Source organism: Lissotriton helveticus, chromosome 4_1 (genome assembly GCF_964261635.1).
Source record: "Lissotriton helveticus chromosome 4_1, aLisHel1.1, whole genome shotgun sequence".
In the NCBI taxonomy this organism is placed as follows: Eukaryota; Metazoa; Chordata; class Amphibia; order Caudata; family Salamandridae; genus Lissotriton; species Lissotriton helveticus.
This window is the reverse complement of record NC_136063.1, coordinates 656,428,847-656,446,862: the sequence shown is the minus strand read 5'-3', so window position 1 is coordinate 656,446,862 and position 18,016 is coordinate 656,428,847. Positions and strand designations below refer to the sequence as shown.

At 46.5% G+C, this 18,016-nt stretch overlaps 1 protein-coding gene across 1 annotated transcript in view; it reads left to right on the top strand.

The window, feature by feature from the left end:
- The window catches only part of RP1 (RP1 axonemal microtubule associated), a 1,491,030-nt gene that overhangs the window by 1,389,528 nt on the left and 83,486 nt on the right, over window positions 1–18,016 (top strand). Inside the window, exons 37-39 of the mRNA XM_078686181.1 lie at window positions 8,712–8,925; window positions 12,265–12,455; window positions 14,443–14,656. Of these exons, the coding sequence (XP_078542307.1) occupies window positions 8,712–8,925; window positions 12,265–12,455; window positions 14,443–14,656 (619 nt within the window). The remainder of the gene's footprint in view (window positions 1–8,711; window positions 8,926–12,264; window positions 12,456–14,442; window positions 14,657–18,016) is intronic.

The window sequence follows — 18,016 nt, the reverse complement described above, 5'->3', positions numbered from 1 at the left end:
GTGCAGGATAGTGTAGGGGTAAAAATTACTATTCTAAATCCAGGGGGGTGAAATAGTAGGGTAAGTGCTGGATAGTGTAGGGGTAATTTTTTTTATTAATAATAAAATTACTTATTTTTTTTTATAAATGATAATTTTTTTAATATACATTAAATAATTAAGATTTAATTATTTAAAAAAAATTAATTAAATAAAATTGGTATTATAATTATATACTTACCTATACTTACGTTCTAATGGCATGCATTGTAAAGGCATCTGCGATGTAATATCATGCGTTGTAAAGACATTCGTTGTAAAGGATCATGCGTTGTAAAAAATGAGTTGAGTTTAAAATTATTTATAAGAGCGCACATACACCAGCGGTTTCTTGGCGCTACAACTAACAGAGATCCAGGGCAGGGAAAACAGGGGAGACTGCGAGGGATTTATTCAAAGAACTTCATAAATAGGTGGGCCTTGAGATGTTTCCGAAATTGTGGGTACAGGGTAAGGGTTCGAAGTTCTAGGGGAAGAGAGTTCCAGAGGAACGGGGCAAGGGTGGCAAATTTCGAGCCTCCCCACTTCTTTCTCCGGTAGCGTGGGACGGTGAGGAGGGACTGGGAAGACGAACGTAGTTCTCTGCCGGGAACATAAGGGGTAATCTCAGATGAGATGAACGCTGGAGCTAAGCCGAGGCGAGCCAAGAAGGTAATGGAGGCGATCTTAAATTGGACCCGGGCTCGCACGGGGAGCCAGTGCAGAGACTTCAAGAGGGGAGTAGAACGATGGAATTTCGGGAGTTTGAAGACCAGGCGGGCCGCCTGGTTTTGTATCAGTTGCAAACGCCGCAAACTATATGCGGGATTACCCGCATATAGGGCGTTGCCATAATCCAGGCGGGACACCACCATGGCCAGGATGATAAGTTTAAGAGCGGTGAAGGTAAAAAAACGGGACACCCTGCGTATAGTACGCAGTGAAAGGAAAGAGGAAGAAACCACAGAGCTCACCTGGGAGTGGAGGGAAAGTTGAGAATTGATTTTTATACCAAGGGTTTTAACTGAGGTAGAGGGGACGGGAGAGGGACCAAGGGAGGGGGGCCAAAACAGAGGGGACCAGGGGCTGGATGAACCACCCGTCAACACCAGCTCGGTCTTATCGGGGTTGAGTTTTAAGTGGTTGTGGTTCATCCAGTCCCGGATGTGAAGCATGATAGATTGAAAGTTAAGGACAGAGGAGGGAGAAGAGGACAGATTAAAAACAAGCTGGAGATCGTCCGCATAGTTAAACACGGCGACCTCCATTTGTTGCAAAGAAAAGATCAGAGGGGCAATATAACGATTAAATAAAAGGGGGGAAAGGGAAGAGCCTTGGGGGACCCCGCACTGAACTTTCCGGAGGTCCGCTGTAAAATCACCCAGGCGGACAGCCTGGGTGCGGTCGCTCAGGAAGGAGGATAGCCAGACCAGAGCGGACCCCCCGATCCCCACCGCCTTGACACGGGACAGTAAGATGGTATGATCCACCGTGTCAAAAGCGGCTGAGAGATCGAGGAGCACCAGGGCCTGGCGTTGGTTAGTATCCATACCCTCCCTGAGGTTGTCCAGGACCGAGATGACAACGGACTCCGTAGAGTGTGCGGGGCGAAAGCCAGCCTGGCGGGGGGCAAGGGCTCCATGCATCTCCACAAAGGAGCTCAGGGCGCAGGTGACGTGGCGCTCGAGCACCTTAGCCAAAAAGGGCAGGAGGGAGATGGGGCGGAAATTAGCAGGAATAGAGGGGTCCGCACCGGGTTTTTTCAGGATGCGTTGTAAAGGTAGTTCGTGGTAAAAGTTGCGTTGAAACGGTTGTTTCCCATCCATCAGTGTTATCATAAATGTAACTGTACTCTTCTACTGTTCTGTGTAAAATTTGCCAATGTCTTTCTGGTGCAGCAGAGTAGAAAATGTTAAAACGTTCAAATATATTAACATATGTCATGACTCCATTGATCGTAACGAAGGTATGCATGTATGTGTGTGGGTATTTGCAGAGCAAGAAGCTAGCAGAGGGCAACAGAGCACTGGACAGGGCTAGACCACAAGCACAATACAAGATAACAGACAGATTTGCAAAGGTGAGAGAGCTATTGAGAAGTGAGTGGCTTTTCAATTGGTACAATGTAGTGCTTGTTTAAAGAAATGTTTTTAAACCTTTGCTGAATTGGAGGAAAGCTGGGGCCATTCAGGGGTTTTAGTTTAGCCTTCCTTTGTAAATATGGGGCACATGTGCTTTCTGGTTATTTTTTTTCTCGCAACTCTTCATTTCCCTCAGGTTGAGTACCTGCTGGGGGATAAGATACACTAGGGATGGCTAGTTTGTCAGACACCACTGATTGCTGCATATGCCTTGATATACCTGATGAGTGCCAATTTTTGTTGGCCTTGTTGATGATGCATTTAGTGTTGAAGATTATGTTGGCATTAAGAGGAAGGCAGTGGAGTAGAGGTTAGATGGCTTAATTTCTTTATGCCTATGATGAGGCTTGCCACAGCATGCCGAATGATTTCAGGGGGCCAGTGTTGAGTCTGTGAAGCCAAGGAGCATACATAGTGACCACACCGTCATCCGCTCCCACCCAACATCATACACATTACATTTGCCCATATAATGATTACACTGGACACATTGTTTATGGGTAAGAACTGCTGCAGGTTTATTTTCATACAACAAGCGTATGACGTTTGATGGGTTATCTTACGGGCGATCCAAGGCAGGCAGCCCTTCGCTGTCCCGCCTGCCTAATGAGCCAGCCAGCACGGTGTGTCAACGCTCGGACAGTGCAGCACCTTGTAGATCCCTATCTTATACTCCCGCCCCCCCTTTCAGGGCGGAGCGGTATGGCACACACCTGGTCGGGTCAGGCCCCCCGACCGCCCGAAGGACTAACGGGGCGCCGTCGCGGTTTCCCGGAACCTCCTGCGGCTCCAGGTACTTGGCTCAGGCACCCTTACTGTGCCAGGCAGAGGTATCCTTACTGTACCAGTCTGCCGCAGAGGTACCCTTACTGTACCCGTCTGCCTCCAGATCGCCCTGTAACTCCGCCTGCAACACAAGAAAAAACATTAAAATATTCAACATATCCGCGCCGGCTGTCCAGCCGCTAGGTAGGAGGATAGGGTGGGTGCAGCGCTCAGGCGGGCGGACAGGAACAGAAGCAGGAACAGAGGCAGAGCTGGTGGCAGCCGGAGCTTAAGTAACTGTCCCGCCCCCACTGGTAAGCCCTCCCCTCGCCGCGCGTCATGGAGACCCCGGGGAGGGGCAGACGAGGCTCGCCGCGCCTCCTTCGAGCCCTGGACAGGGTGGGGGGGCTGTGACTAGTGGCCACTAAGGTGGCTGCCCTGCCGATGTCCCCCTGCGTGGGACGCGGGCAGCGGCATAGTGACCACACCGTCATCCGCTCCCACCCAACATCATACACATTACATTTGCCCATATAATGCTTACACTGGACACATTGTTTATGGGTAAGAACTGCTGCAGGTTTATTTTCATACAACAAGCGTATGACGTTTGATGGGTTATCTTACGGGCGATCCAAGGCAGGCAGTCCCTCGCTGTCCCGCCTGCCTAATTAGCCAGCCAGCACGGTGAGTCAACGCTCGGACAGTGCAGCACCTTGTAGATCCTTATCTTATACTCCTGTCCCCCCTTTCAGGGCGGAGCGGTATGGCACACCCCTGGTCGGTTCAGGCACCCCGACGCCCGAAGGACTAACGGGGCGCCGTCGCGGTTTTCTGGAACCTCCTGCGGTCCAGGTCCTTGGCTCAGGCACCCTTACTGTGCCAGGCAGAGGTACCCTTACTGTACCAGTCTGCCGCAGAGGTACCCTCACTGTACCCGTCTGCCTCCAGATCGCCCTGTAACTCCACCACAGCTCTGGAGGAGGCTACCGTCGATGACAGAACCCCCCACCTCCGAGCTCCCTACTTCCATCTCGCAGCTTCACGTGCATCCGATTATCAAGGAGAAACATATCCATCCCGACTTTGGACAGTGCACGCCAACCTTTTAATAATAGCCTTCCACTCTTGCCTGCAATAGTGCCTCTGCCCTACGTGGAACAATCCCCGACCACACTAGCTCGCATGGCCCCAATTCTTGCTGATAGTCCGCTATATCACTTTGCATAGCCTGTAGAAGTGCCCTCCTCCCGATGGTTAATAGTCCTTGCCCCTTGCATGGGTAGCCAGGACATGGGAGGGGGTCCCCTATGAGAGCTGTTGTTCGCCTGCTCTCCCATCTCGTCCTGGGGTAGCCCACATACAACTGCGTCCATGCGAAACCCTGGGTCCAGTCCCCGTGCGTTGCCCGCTATGCCAGCCTGGCAGCGTCTGAGTGTCCCGCAGCCACACCTGACGACCTGGTGAGTAAAGGCCCTTCTCACCACTAGTGTAATTGTTCGCGAACACTGCGCACCTCAGTTATTGCTCCATTACAATACTCAACGAAATTGCTGCTCGTTGTACCCAGGAGGACCACGTTGCTTACCGCAGTGCCGCCCTACCCAGGAGAGTGAGTCCTGCCTTCCCAGTGAATGGCCAAGTTGATGGGGAGGGGAGCACTCCCCCCCCAAAGATTGTCGCAGTTGCTAACGCCAGCTGTTCCAGCGCATGCTGCGGATCCCCACCAAACTCTCTCAGTAGTCAGCGGAAGCTTCCCCTAAGCTGTCCTCACGCGCGCCTCCCTTTCTAACTCCGACCTAGCTGCGGCATCCTAACGGGCACTGCACTCCATCATATACAGCTGGCGAATCTCACACCTCCTCACATGACCATTGGTCCTGGAAAGTTTGGAGTGCTGGGATGCTGAACCCCCTATTGCGCTACCTTTGTCATGACAGTGCATTTGGCTGGTGGGACCCTCGGAAATGTAACACGCACAACTAGCCTCCGCCTTATTGTTGTCCTAGCCTGGCGGTCCCTCGCCATCTGACAGCGGTCCATCGCTGCTGAGTCAACTTGTTCCTGACCAGACCCCGGAGTGCGACGCCCTGCGCCACACCACTGTTCGTGTATACCAGGAAGAAGGTAGGGGGGGTGACAGTCCTATACACCCTTCCTCTTCTTGCCGCCTAGCAGCATTCACTGGGGCAGTTGTTCAAGTGTAGCAGAATCCTTACCAAATAGCAGCGGCTAACACCCAGTACTATCAATTTGTTTTTGATGTTCACTCACCGGTACAACTTTTATGTGATCCAGTGGTTCGCTAGTCTGCCCCTCGTTGCAGTGATATATCCCTCACTTTGAGGTTGGTCTCAATTGCGACATGCACCCGTCACTTTCCTGTGGTAATACACTGTTTGCTACCTCTACCTTGTGTTTGTTTCGATACTTGCACAAGTGGCACCAATGCGTACGTAACGTTTGTTCTTATGTTTGGCAGTCTGATATGTATCGCAGTACTATTGACCATTAGTACCACATGTGGTTAGTGTCCGCCATCTGTTGCTGTATTATCCTTCTACCTGCGTACGGCGCTCATTTGTAACATGCACCCGTCACCTCTCTCTTGTAACACACTGTTCGCTACCTCTCACTTAGTCCTTTGCCGGTACTAGCACAGTGCCACCTTTGCCTACGTAACGTATGTCCGTGTATTTTGACTGCCTGTCATGTATTGCAGTATTGTACCTCTACTTGTACTTAGTACCCTTGCACAACTGAGTTACGGGAACTATTTTGCCCACAATACATTCTCGCAGGAGTTTGGTGGAGCACCTACTTGCATACCTCCAGCGCTTGCTGCAGAAGTGGTGTCTTGAAACTAAGTCACATATCCACATGCTCATTCTGCTAACGACCATTGCACATAGGGGTGTGTGATTTAGAGTCACTTCTGAACTCATCCCCTTACTCTCCCTCTCAGAAACACCTCCTCCTCTCAGGCTTCAAACTGACCTCAAAGTTCTCCTCCGTCAGAGACACCTCCAGATTTACTTGATGCCCTCTCTTATCTGACGGGAGGCCTTTTTAATATAGAAACTCCTACTCCCCTTGACTACGGAAGTGTTGTCCCCGTGTGGTACTTGTGGTTGGAAAGTCTGCCAATTATAGCAGTATATCCTTCTACCTGTGTATGGTACTTTATTGTAACAAGCACACGTCACTTTCCCCTTGTAACACATTTTATGCTACCGCTTACCATGTCATTGCTTCCGGTACCTGCACAAGTGCCACCATTGCTTGCCTTACGTTTGTGCTTATGTGTGAGTGTCCGCCCTGTATCGCGCTAATTTCCCTCTACTTGTACATCGTACGCATTTGAAACTTGCACACCTGCCACTCTTTCATCCTGCAATGCACTGTTAGCTACCTCTTGAATCGTTTGCTCAAGTATGTCACTTTGCTTCATGTAGCTTAGCGTCTGCTTGTATAATGTGTCCATTCTCGTGCTCTCCTGTGTCAGTTCAGTTCCCTCTGTGAAGCGCTCGACACCTTCGGATACTGTCCACGCTAAAAAAGGCATAAAGAAGAGTGAGCACATGAAAGGCATAAAGAAGAGTGAGCACATGATTATGAACAGCAGCGGGATGCGTAGCGTCATAATACTCGAACAGGTTCCCATTTGTCAACAGAAATTGGTGCCAATTACGGGACACAAGCCGGTCACACCGCTCCAATTGCCGGAGCCCCCCCCCCACAGGCCACAACATCCCCCGGTGCTGGGATGCCACCACCGCCGTTAGCTGCGCGGTGCCGGCCCGATGCATAGAGCAGCTCCTTGTACCTGAACAGGACATATGACATGAGTGTGGCCAGTGGGGCGACGGGATGAATACATGAGGCAAGCTCAATGCTTCAAGAGACTGCGCCTTTGACGATACTTCCAGCTGATTCCTGCCCTCTCTATTATCTGAAGGAAGCTCTATTGGTATAGAAGCTTTTTACTCTCCATGACTGTGGAAGGGCGTGTTCTTGTGGTTTGGGTGTCTGCCCTTTGTTGCGGTATTATCCTTCTACCAGGCCCCTGTGCAACCAGGGCTTGACCCAGGGACGGGGTGGGGGGTGGGAGGAGAGAGCGTGGCACTCACCTAGACAGACGGCGATCCCTAAACGGACAACAACGTGCAGAGCGCGGGCAGACAGGAACAGAAGCAGGAACAGAGGCAGAGCTGGGGGCGGCCGGAGCTTAAGTAACTGGCCCGACCCCACTGGTAAGCCCTTCCCTGGCCGCGCGTCATGGAGAACCCGGGGAGGGGCAGACGAGGCTCGCCGCGCCTCCTTCAAGCCCTAGACAGGGGGGGGGCTGTGACTAGTGGCCACTAAGGTGGCTGCCCTGCCGATGTCCCCCTGCGTGGGACGCGGGCAGCAGCATGTGTTCTTTGCCATGTGCCCCTGGAGGGATAGGTCTCAGTCGAGTCAAAAGAGAATTCGAATAACTTGGCTTTGAATTAACGTTAGGGGTTGAAGCCTTCCATATTTATTTCATTGAGGTCAGTTGTGACTAGCTGGTGTTTTATGGAGAACAGGAGGAATTCCATCTTGTTGGAGCAGAGTGTCAGGTAGGTGCTAATAATCCAGGCCTGGATGTGATGGAGGCAGTGCTTGAATCACTGGATGTTGAATGCATGCATAACACTTTTATGTATAATTCTGTTTAGCAGTTTGATGGGTGAATTTCGATTTCTATGTCAATTAAAGGGTGCCATGCAGAGGAGGAAGCTGATGGGGAACACAATGGAGAAAGGTGATGGGGGACACAATGCAGTACAGGGGGCTCCATAAATCATAGGGAGCTTCTTCAATCTTAAGCTGCTCATCAATTCGAAATGGTGGCAATTTGATAGGCAGAAGGGGAATCAAAGCTTGTGAATCACATATAAGATATCAGGGTGTGGATGAGGGTGGGATTGTTGGCAATGTGGCAGCTGAGAGGTTCGGAAGCATTTGGAGGCAAGTGCCATCCTTGACTGTGTAACCTGCTTTTTTGGTAATCTTGCACATGAACTGCAGGTAGGTAGTTTGGTACAGCAACACGGTGTAAAGTGAAGGGAAAGATATTGCTAGTCTTAGTGATTTCCAAGAAGATTTCATGGGCGAGGGAATCATTGGTGATACCAAATAGAGGTGAGAGAGTATTTTTAGAGAGGGCTTTGAAGAGACATTGTCTTTATAGGAGGTGGTTTTGAGGGAATTGAGGTTGTTTATGACATCTGTGATTGAGAGGCAATTCAAGAAGGACAACTATGAGATAATGTAGGGTTGTATTTCTGGTAGTAGGGGTGTAATCTTTGAGTTGTTGATGTGTTGTTAAATTTTCTCTATCTTTTCATGGATGAAGTGGCTTATGCATTGCCCTTATCGATGGTGCGCAGGATAGGTTAGCCTGAAAAGGGGTTGATGGAATACTTGATTTTCTTGAAGAGTGTCCTGCATCAATTGGATGCTCCATTGATGGTATTAGTGTAGTATTTGAATTTGGTTGGCGTGGTGAGTTGGCTGCAAGTTGAGTGGAAATATTTTAGTAGTACAAGGCTATCAGGAGGCCTGCTTTTTCCCAATTTCCCTAACCCCTCCACATTGAATAGGAATCGGTTGAGGGGCAAACAAAGAATGAAGGGGTAACATTAGGCTCAACGGGTTTGTATGTTCTACTACTACACACATGATCCTACCTCCATGATTGTGCAATTACTGTGCATCCTCTATGTGGGTTCAGTAACGTTTAACCAATGTGTTTTTTTCCAGGTGGATTCTTTTATTCTGGAGGCTGTTTCACTAAGCCAGCTACAAAAGATAGTTGTTGGACATGATGGTGAAGGATATGGGTCTGGGATGTTCCTAAAAATGGTAACAATTCGTGAATCTCAAAGTGCCGAACACGAGTGGGTGTTTCCGTTTTGGAACTGGCTGGATAGTCACATTGGACCATGTCAAACAGTGGGGAAAGTGATGACATTAGGTAAATATGTTTACAGTAACACAAAATCATAAACATGCAGTGCTTACCACTGCTTAGGCACAACAATTTCAGTGTTGTACTCCGGGGCTTTCTCCTGTAGTACTCACGGTTTACTCCTGTGTTCCGGAAGTAAGCAAGGAGTAATCCCATTTTCTATCTCGGCTTACTGCTGAAATTTGGAAGTAAGCCAGGAGTACTCCATGAGTAAGTTACATTTACTCATAACAAAATCTTGGTGAATAGGGCCCATGGTTTCCAGATCTACTTAGAAAGCAAGTGTGACTAATTTGCAGTGCAGCACTTGAACACTTGAAGTATTTTGAATTGTGTTTTATAATGGGCTCAGTTTGAGTTCGCTATACCTTGATAAACAGAAATAATTCAGATAAATCAGCTGCCACGTGTAATGAAAGTTAAAAACTTAAAATACAAAGTCTAAAGAAAGGAAATTCAAAAATGGCAAAACAGGCCATTGGCTTTTAAAGGTTAAGCATACTGTTGCAACCTAGGAAATAAAAACTAGGGCCCTATGTTTTTTTGTAGAAAGCACTAAATCCCTACCATTCTTAGCATTTCACAGCCGATTCTATTGCCATGATTCTGAAAAGTCATGAATTTGATCCGTAAACTTTGGACTATCTTTTGAGTAAAATACGTTTTAGAAATTTACAAATAATTCTAGGATTACTCGTGGGAAGCTATGACTGTTGCAGATTCATAGGAGTACTTTGTGGGTACATATAGCGTAAATCTGACATAAGGCACCCTCCCCTTTCCCATACTGAAAACAAAAGTACTCTTGTTAAATACCATTTGGTAGGATTTAATCTTCAAACATTTTGGGTACCCAAAAATGTGCAAGTCTGTGGGTGTTAATCACCCTTGACTGCCCACCATGGAAAGCCCTACAGACTCACCTATAGGAGCAGATATACTAACACCTAAAATGTCACCATACATACAGAAGTTCCCATGTTAGACGAAATGCATTTACAAGTATAAATTAACAAACTAAAATCAGTGAGTTCAATTGGATTTGTAGGCACAAATGAAGTTTTTTTGCAGCCATGTGAAACTTTGGTGCATACATTCTATTGAGTTTTGGCTACTTGCTTGGGCAACTTAGGCACCTAAATTAGAAAATAAAATAAAAACAGCGGGCCTGTTTAGAAAAGTATAAGTATAAATGTATGTACTACAATCTACATATATTCCTTCCAAGGCCTATTGAACTTTGCAGTATTTAATTTTGCTGTGAGATTAAAGTTCCTTCTTTGGACTAAAATATAATCACTGGGCTTTACAGTACGTTATTGTCTATTGATTGATTGTTACATTCAGAGCTCTTGTCCCTCACGGTACCTCCTTGAGAAGCCTGCGACCCAAAGAGTCAAGTGTCAAAATGGTTGAAGCCAAGGGTGGACCCAGGACACCGGTTGCAAACAAACCCATTCACCACAGTTGGAGTTCAATAGCCCTTGTCTGCTCTATGTTCCACCCAACAGGGTCTAACATGGCATATCTCTCATCATGATTGCAGGCCTCTTTAGCCTTCGCTCACAGTAGGGTCTATATTAATTCAGAGTAAATATAAAAATAGCGAGAACACTTGCAGAAAAACTTGTTCCTCAATTTAGGGGTGAAGCAGGAATATGAAGGAAGCGTTATAACACTCATGTGGGGCCTGCCACATCCTCCTCTTCCCACCCTGTTGATATGGAAAGCAGCAGGGAAGTACAAGTTGTAAGATTCCTACAGTGATATATGGGGCTGGGTGGCACATCATAAAGAACACAAATCTATAGTATTCATTTATTTTTTATTCTATAGATTTACATGGCGTAGTTCACATACTTAATTGTCTGTAGGTACCTAAATAAAAAATAAAACATCCTGAAAAGTATCTGTCCACTGAGCCTCCCCTACTTGGTGAGGTTTCGATAGCTCTCCTATAAAGCTAATTTTGCAAATGTATGTTGTTATGTCCAGTGGTAGGCCATTCCATGCGTTTGGGCCAACCGTAGAAAAATCCCAGACTTGTGTCCAGCATGAGAAGTTCTTTGGGATCATTAAAACTCCGAGAATTGAGGATCTGAGAGATATTGGCAGACACTACCCGCTACTTGTCTCATGCAGATATCGTGTGTGGTCAATTCAGCTCGACTGCTCCGGACCCACTGGATATTGTGACTGAAAGTGAACAGTGGTGACATACGCAAGCGCAGTCAGTTTTGTGGCCTGCATTAGCCTCCGTCAAATTCGAGGAGGGTCTCAGACTGTGCCATATCACAGGGGCGGCCGTAGGCATGTGCAAGCTGTGCACCTGCACAGGGCCACCAAACCCCAGGGGTCACAACGTCAATATATATCCTTAATATAGTAAAATCCTCTGAGGATGGATACATATTTGCGTAGCGGCCCCTGGCAGGGATTTGGCAGCCTCCGGCTCTGTTCAACTTCCAAACACCCTGACCCCCCCCCTCTTCACTGGCCTTCGTGCCTGCATTCCTCTAGGTTCCTGATTGGCTTCTCTTTTTTCCCTACCCACTGCTGGCCCGCTGGTACAGGCATATATAAGCCACGGCCACAGGGGCCGCAACACCTGGACCCCCTCTTCCGGGGCCCCCAACCTACGCTCCCTGCCCAGGGCCCCCATGAGCCTAGAGCCGCCCCTGCATATCATTCCCTGACGCAGACTCGTTTCCATTACTTAACTTATTAAAACGAGCACCATTTGTTATTATTTTTCTTTACTTCATTAGTAAGTATGGTTTATTTCAGAGCTATTTTCTCTGCTAAGTACTGCACTTAATGGGTTTCCACCGGAAGCATTAACTAGGGTGGCATGCAGATTGTGTGTGTTATCAAAGCAGAGCTGGAGTTGTATGACCCAGTGATTATTGGCCAGACATTGTTAAAAAATACCTCTGCGGAGCTTAGTGAAGAACTCACTTTTTTGGCATCAATATTAAAAGAGAACATATTCGTCATGTGGCAATCACCAGCAACATGTCTGCAAGTCAGGGGTCTTCACAGATAAAGCAGGTGACCGGTTCAGCTAACATTGCTTTAGGAAATGAGCCAATGACAAGACTTTATAGATGAGGGTGGCGATTCTCTGGTCTGCCTAGCCTCTGCTTAACAAATGCGAATCTGGTAAAGGTCAACATGCGTTTTTATCCTTCTAGTGTAAATGTACAGTCTCCGTATGTCATGACGTGTTCAAAATTGCTTCCTTATTCCAGAGCACTAGTTGAGGGTCAGAACAGTATTATACAGAAAGCTAACGTCTATCACTTCTTATCCCATGCATCTTAAACAATATATTCTATGTTTCAGGTAAAAGGCAGGTTTCCAGTCCCCGGCCTTCTCAGATGAGTAACCGGTCCTCTGGTGCGTGGATAATGGACCTCCGTGGATCAGCAATGGACGATGACATGGGTCCTGTACAGCTCTCTCTAGTCTTCTACGGAACACTGGGACACAAAAGTCTTTTGGCTGAAATTACATCAGGCTCGGCACAGATCGAGGTTTTTCATTCTTGCTTTTTAAAATACACATTAGCAAAGGCACCCATGCTCATAATGTTAAAATGCAAAAAGTGTTCATTTTGTCAAAGAAATGCAATGAGAATGAAAAAGAATAAGCTGCTTTGTTGACCAAACTAAACATCACGTGGATATTAAAAAGTTGAACATTGTGCAGCGAGATCTTTTATCGGTTGAGCCTACAACCCACTCTGAAATTGCTATGCCCACTCTAAAGCTAGTTAAGAAGAAGAAGAAGAAGTGGAAGACTTTTAAAGTGCACTGTTACTCTAACCAAGTGTCCTGGCGCTGTAGACCTCTGGGGAACCCGTCCTGGTTTTCCCTGTGAGATGGTCTCTTACTGGGTATCTCCAGGGTGAAACCAGGCATCCCTGGCGTCTGTGGGGGCCATTGTAGAGATGAGGCAAGCTTAATGCCCAGAGTTGCCGTGTGTGTTCCCTGGTTAGAGTAGGCACTGAGGTGATAATTATCGAGTCCGTTGACCCTGGTCCAAGATCCTGCCGCGTCGGGAATTGAACCCTGGTCCCGAGCCGTTCCCTGCTTACAGGTCTGCCGCCTCTAACCAGTGAGCCACACCACTCCATTAAATAAAGGTAACTATTTGCAATATCTTCTTGGGCTAGACCTTTAGGTGCCTACAAACATTATTTTCACACTGCCACTAGTTATGCTATTAACATGTAGCAGCAGCTCTGAAATATGATAAAATATTACTGGGTGAGCAACATGATTCTCAAAAAATATGACACAAGGCGTGAGAGCCTTGAATCAAATGAAAACATCCAGAAGAAGAGTCAATACTCATCTTTTCACAGTGGCAATCCTTGGCTAAGCATCTGAACTCTCTTTTTACTCCAAGCATTCTGAAATCAAATCACTCGGCATTAGTAGGTGACTCAACTATCACATAAAAAGCCATATGATATTTAACACCCAACACTTTTAAAAGCTAAAAGAACTTGTTCAGATAGGATCACCATTTCCAAGAGGACAAAGTTGACTTTTGAGAGTTTGGGGCCATGTGCAGTAGGTGATTAGGTTAGTTTGTTGGCATCTTTATTTTTTGTGAGTGGTGTTCGACTTTTAGAAGGAAGAGACTTGTGATAACTTTGTATGTCTTAAAATAGTGTAACAGCATAAAAGTTCCATGAAGTCTATCGCACTGCAGTATTCTTTTGGTTGTTGAAGATGAGGCGAACCAGCTGCTTTTTGAAGTCCTTTTGGGGTGAATTTAGTGTGCCATAGTGCTACAGTGCGGGCTGTCTTTATGGTTAGGGCATTCAGCAAGGTGGCATCTAGGCTAGATCATACAAAGAGGGAAGGGAATATCTTAGAGGTACGCTTCCACAAGGGTGTTGATATTTTTAGAGGAAAGATTAGTTATGAGGCTGAAAATAATGTGATGGATGCTAATCATGGTATACATTGTGGGTAGGAGGCTGTTGGCAGTGCCAATGATGAGCAGGAAATGGTTGATGACATAGAGGGAGAAGTGTTCATTTTTAGCAGAATGTAAATATATCTTTTCAGTGGTGGTGTGTATGTGTGTTGTGCTAATTTGGCACTGAGGTGGTGTGAATTAAAGTTGTGAGCCCCAGGTCTCTTGCCACTGGGGTGTATGCCAGATTATCAGAGTCATAAATATTTTCAACAAAAATGTTGTGTTTTAAATATTTTTGCACAAATATAGCCCCACTGGGTGTATGGGTGTAGATTTTGTACTATTATCTCCAATTGGCGATAAGTTTGTAAAAAATCATTATTTCTGACAATATGACTAGAGTATTTTGGTACAACATCAGAGAGGTATTGTGAACTGCAATTTAACGAAATGTTTTGATCAAAGAACTTATACCAGAAAATTCAAGATTTTAAAAATTCTTAATGTATATCATTATCCTATTGTAAGACAAAGGTAATTTTGCAGTACTTCCCCAATCAACATGTTGTTATTTATTTTACTGAACAGGATGAACTGAGAGATGTGGGTGTGATGAGCAAAGTGCAGATTACATCCGATGCAAATACTCCACTACAGCAACAATGGCACTTAGATTACTTGTATATGAAGCACACAGGCTCTCAACAGGAAATGTGGATAACATTCAACTGTTGGTTCAAACCGGATGAAGAGAATTTTGTGGAACGTCCTGCTCTTTATGCAGGCCAAGATCCAATACCTGGTGAGCTTTGATCCCAAGTATAAGCGCTATATAGAACCATAACAGAAATTAGGCAATAAAAAAAATACTGTTAAGAAACAAACAATGACAATAGACCACAATGCTTGCATTGCAATTGAGAAGCTTGGTAATCTGTTTCATATGTTTTCTCCCAGGGACCCCATACTCTTAAACCTAACTGCTGCTCTCCTTACATATAGTGCATGCGAAAAATCCAGTCACCTTTGATTTCTCTATTGCCTTATCGGTGTAATGACTATGCACAAGTGGATCTTTGAATGACATATCCTTTCTGTGAGTAATACTGGGTGCTGGGACCAATCATGGGATCTGCCTGCAAAATGCCAGAATGACGTTTCACTACTTGGCTGGCAGACTTCCTTAGAGTCTGCCAAAAAATTCAAAAGTGTCACCAAATTCTCTCTTTCCTCTTTTTGCTTGGGAATCAGTAGTTTGTTTGTCCATCATATGCACCTTTCTAGCCGCTTCTTTCAAGACTTTTTTGGAATACCTATTATTCTCACATCTGTGTATGACCTCTCATTCTTCCTGTGTATGGCTTTGTGTTGTAGAGCAATTCCACTTCAGGAGTAAAAGCTTCCCATACGGGATTCTGGTGACCAGGCTCCGTAGGTGTTGGCTTCTGGCATGCAAAATTGAATTGCCGGCTGTTGATTTTCCTTCCAGCCTTGTTGGCAATCGATTGTTTTCACCAATTACCAAATGTCTAAGAAGGATACTTCTCTATCACTGATACAGCTAGTGAATTGTAGATTTAAGCTGTTATTATTCAAAATTGCAATGTATCTTTCAGCCTCCTCTTGGGACCCCTTCCAGACAATGAACAGATCATCTGTATACTTAACCGACAGGCCCACCTTGTCCAGCCAATGCTCTTTGGGATCTGCTCAGTCCATGTGCATCTCCCACCAGCCCACAAATACAAATACATTTGCATAGCTGGGGGAGAATCACAAGCCTATCATGGTACCCTGCCTTTGTCGATACAGCTGCCAAGAAAAAAGAAAGATGCAGTTGTTCAGACAGAAATATATTTTTTTGTGATATTATCATATTGTGTTCCTGAAATTTCAACTGTTTTCCTTTAAGGAAACATTCCACTGCCCAAAGACCCTGCTGGTGCGATATGCATGTGTACAAACTTTCAATGCCAACTATAACAAGTAGGACGTTTTCCTCCCACATTATGTCATGGATAATTCTAATAAAATAAGTGGTACATATGAACTTAAATATTTGACAAAGGGAGAAAGAAAATAGTCTACAAATATCGATTCATTTTCTCGAAGGCTGCTTTTTGATGACACAATTGGACGTTCAGGGGGTGCCTCCTCTTTTTTATGAATCATCCCTATATCATAAAAAGTGGGGTCACCAGGATCTTCCACACTCAGGCATTGACATTTGTTGGACTTGGCCCTTTTTGCAGGGTTATCCCTGAACTTTTTGCCTTTCTCCTGTATTTTTTCAGACCTGTTGTTGGCTGTTTTATGACTCTGGGCACTTTACCACTGCTGATCAGTGCTAAAGGGCATATGCTGTCCCTATTATAAATTGATGTATGGATTAGTGACTCCATGATTGGCTAATTTGGTTTACTTGTCAGACCCTAGTACAGTGTACTGAGTGTGCCCAGGGCTTGTAAATCCTAATGCTGCTGGTGGGCTTGCAGCAGTGGTTGTGCCATCCAGAGAAGCAGCCTTGTAAAATGTGTCTCAGGTCTGCCATTGTAGAGCCTGTGTGCAGTCTGGTACTGCCATGCTGACTGGGCAAGTGCACCCACTTGCCAGTCCCTAAACCTTCCCCTTTCTTCATATCAGACACCCCTATGGTAGGCCCAAGGGCAGGGTGCATTGTAAGTATAAAGTAAGACATGCCCTGGTGTTGGTGGCATGCTCTAATAGTGAATTACGCCATTTTCTTTTTTCACTATTGCAAGGCTATCTGTTCTCCATAGGCCAGAATGGGCAGTTAGATTATTACATTCGATAATCCTCATATATAATCCTCCTTATAATGACTCAGGGAACTTGGTAGAAATTCGAGTTTAGTATGCCTGAACTCATAATGATAAAATACATATTTTAGTGAAGCTGATTTTAACATTCTTTATTTGAAAATACCACTTTTAGAAAGTAGGTATTTTCTTGTCTAACTATCCAAGTCTGCCTCTGCTAGGTTGTGTATTCCTTGTCTGGAGTTTGAGTGACAGGGCTGGGGGATTCCAGGAGACAGGGTGAGTCAGCCCAGTGGTGAATAGAGAGATCTGCAAGTAGATGGGTGGAACGAGTTACACCTGGGACCTGAATAGGGCTGTGCCTGCCTTCCACAATGCCGGCTTCACCCCCAGTGGTGCGTCTGATGTCTCTGCTCTGCACTGTGAAAGAAGAGAAGGAGTCATGTCAACAGAGTGCTCCAGGGCTGTGCCTTCCCTCCACAATGCTGGCTCTACCTCCTGTGGTGCATCTGATGTCTCTGCCCTGCACTGTGAAAGGAAGGAAGGAGACATGTCAACAGAGTGCTCCAGGGCTGTGCCTTTCCTTCACAATGCTGGCTCCACATCCTGTGGGGCGCCTGATGTTTCTGCCCTGCACTGTGAAAGGAAAGAAGGAGTCATGTAAACAGAGTGCTCCAGAACTGGTTTGGAGTAGGCAAAGGGCCCTCTGCCCTCAGAGGATACAGGAATTTGGGGTATAAGTATTGGGACCCTGATCCCAAGAATTTAGATCACTGCTGGCCAAACAAGAAGAAACCTTTGCTGAGGAGTGGAACCAGAGAGACTGAGGAGAGACTATCCCTAAGCTGAAGTTCTGCTTGGGGGCATGGCCTGCAGTGGCTGCCTGACTGAAAGGAACTTTGTGTACTTTATTTTCAACTTGTGAAGGAGCTCCAAGGGCTTGTAACAGAGCTTGCCCCCTGCTGAAGTCTCAGGGACAACACACTTCACCCACCAGCTCCCCAAGAGTCTTCCTGAAGAGTGCCTGCAGCTGTGCTGGACGTTTTGAGGGCTTGCATGTCGCAAGGAGCTGGAAGCGCGACTCAAGAACAAGAAACGTGTCGCCAAACTGCCGCTACCGCTTCACATCAAGAAGTGCAACGCATCGCCGGAGAAGAGGATCGACGTCGCCGCAGATGCCGCTGCATCACCGGGAAGCATGTCGCAGGAGAAGAGGATCAACGTTGCCTCAGACACCGTCGCATCTCCGAGAAGCGTGTCGCAGGGCCTGTCGCGGATCAAAGCAGGAGAAGAGGATCGACGTCGCATCAGACGCCGCCGCATCTCCGAAAAGAGTGTTGCAGGGCCGGTCGCGGCTCGCATCTTTGTGGAAGCAACTCGCA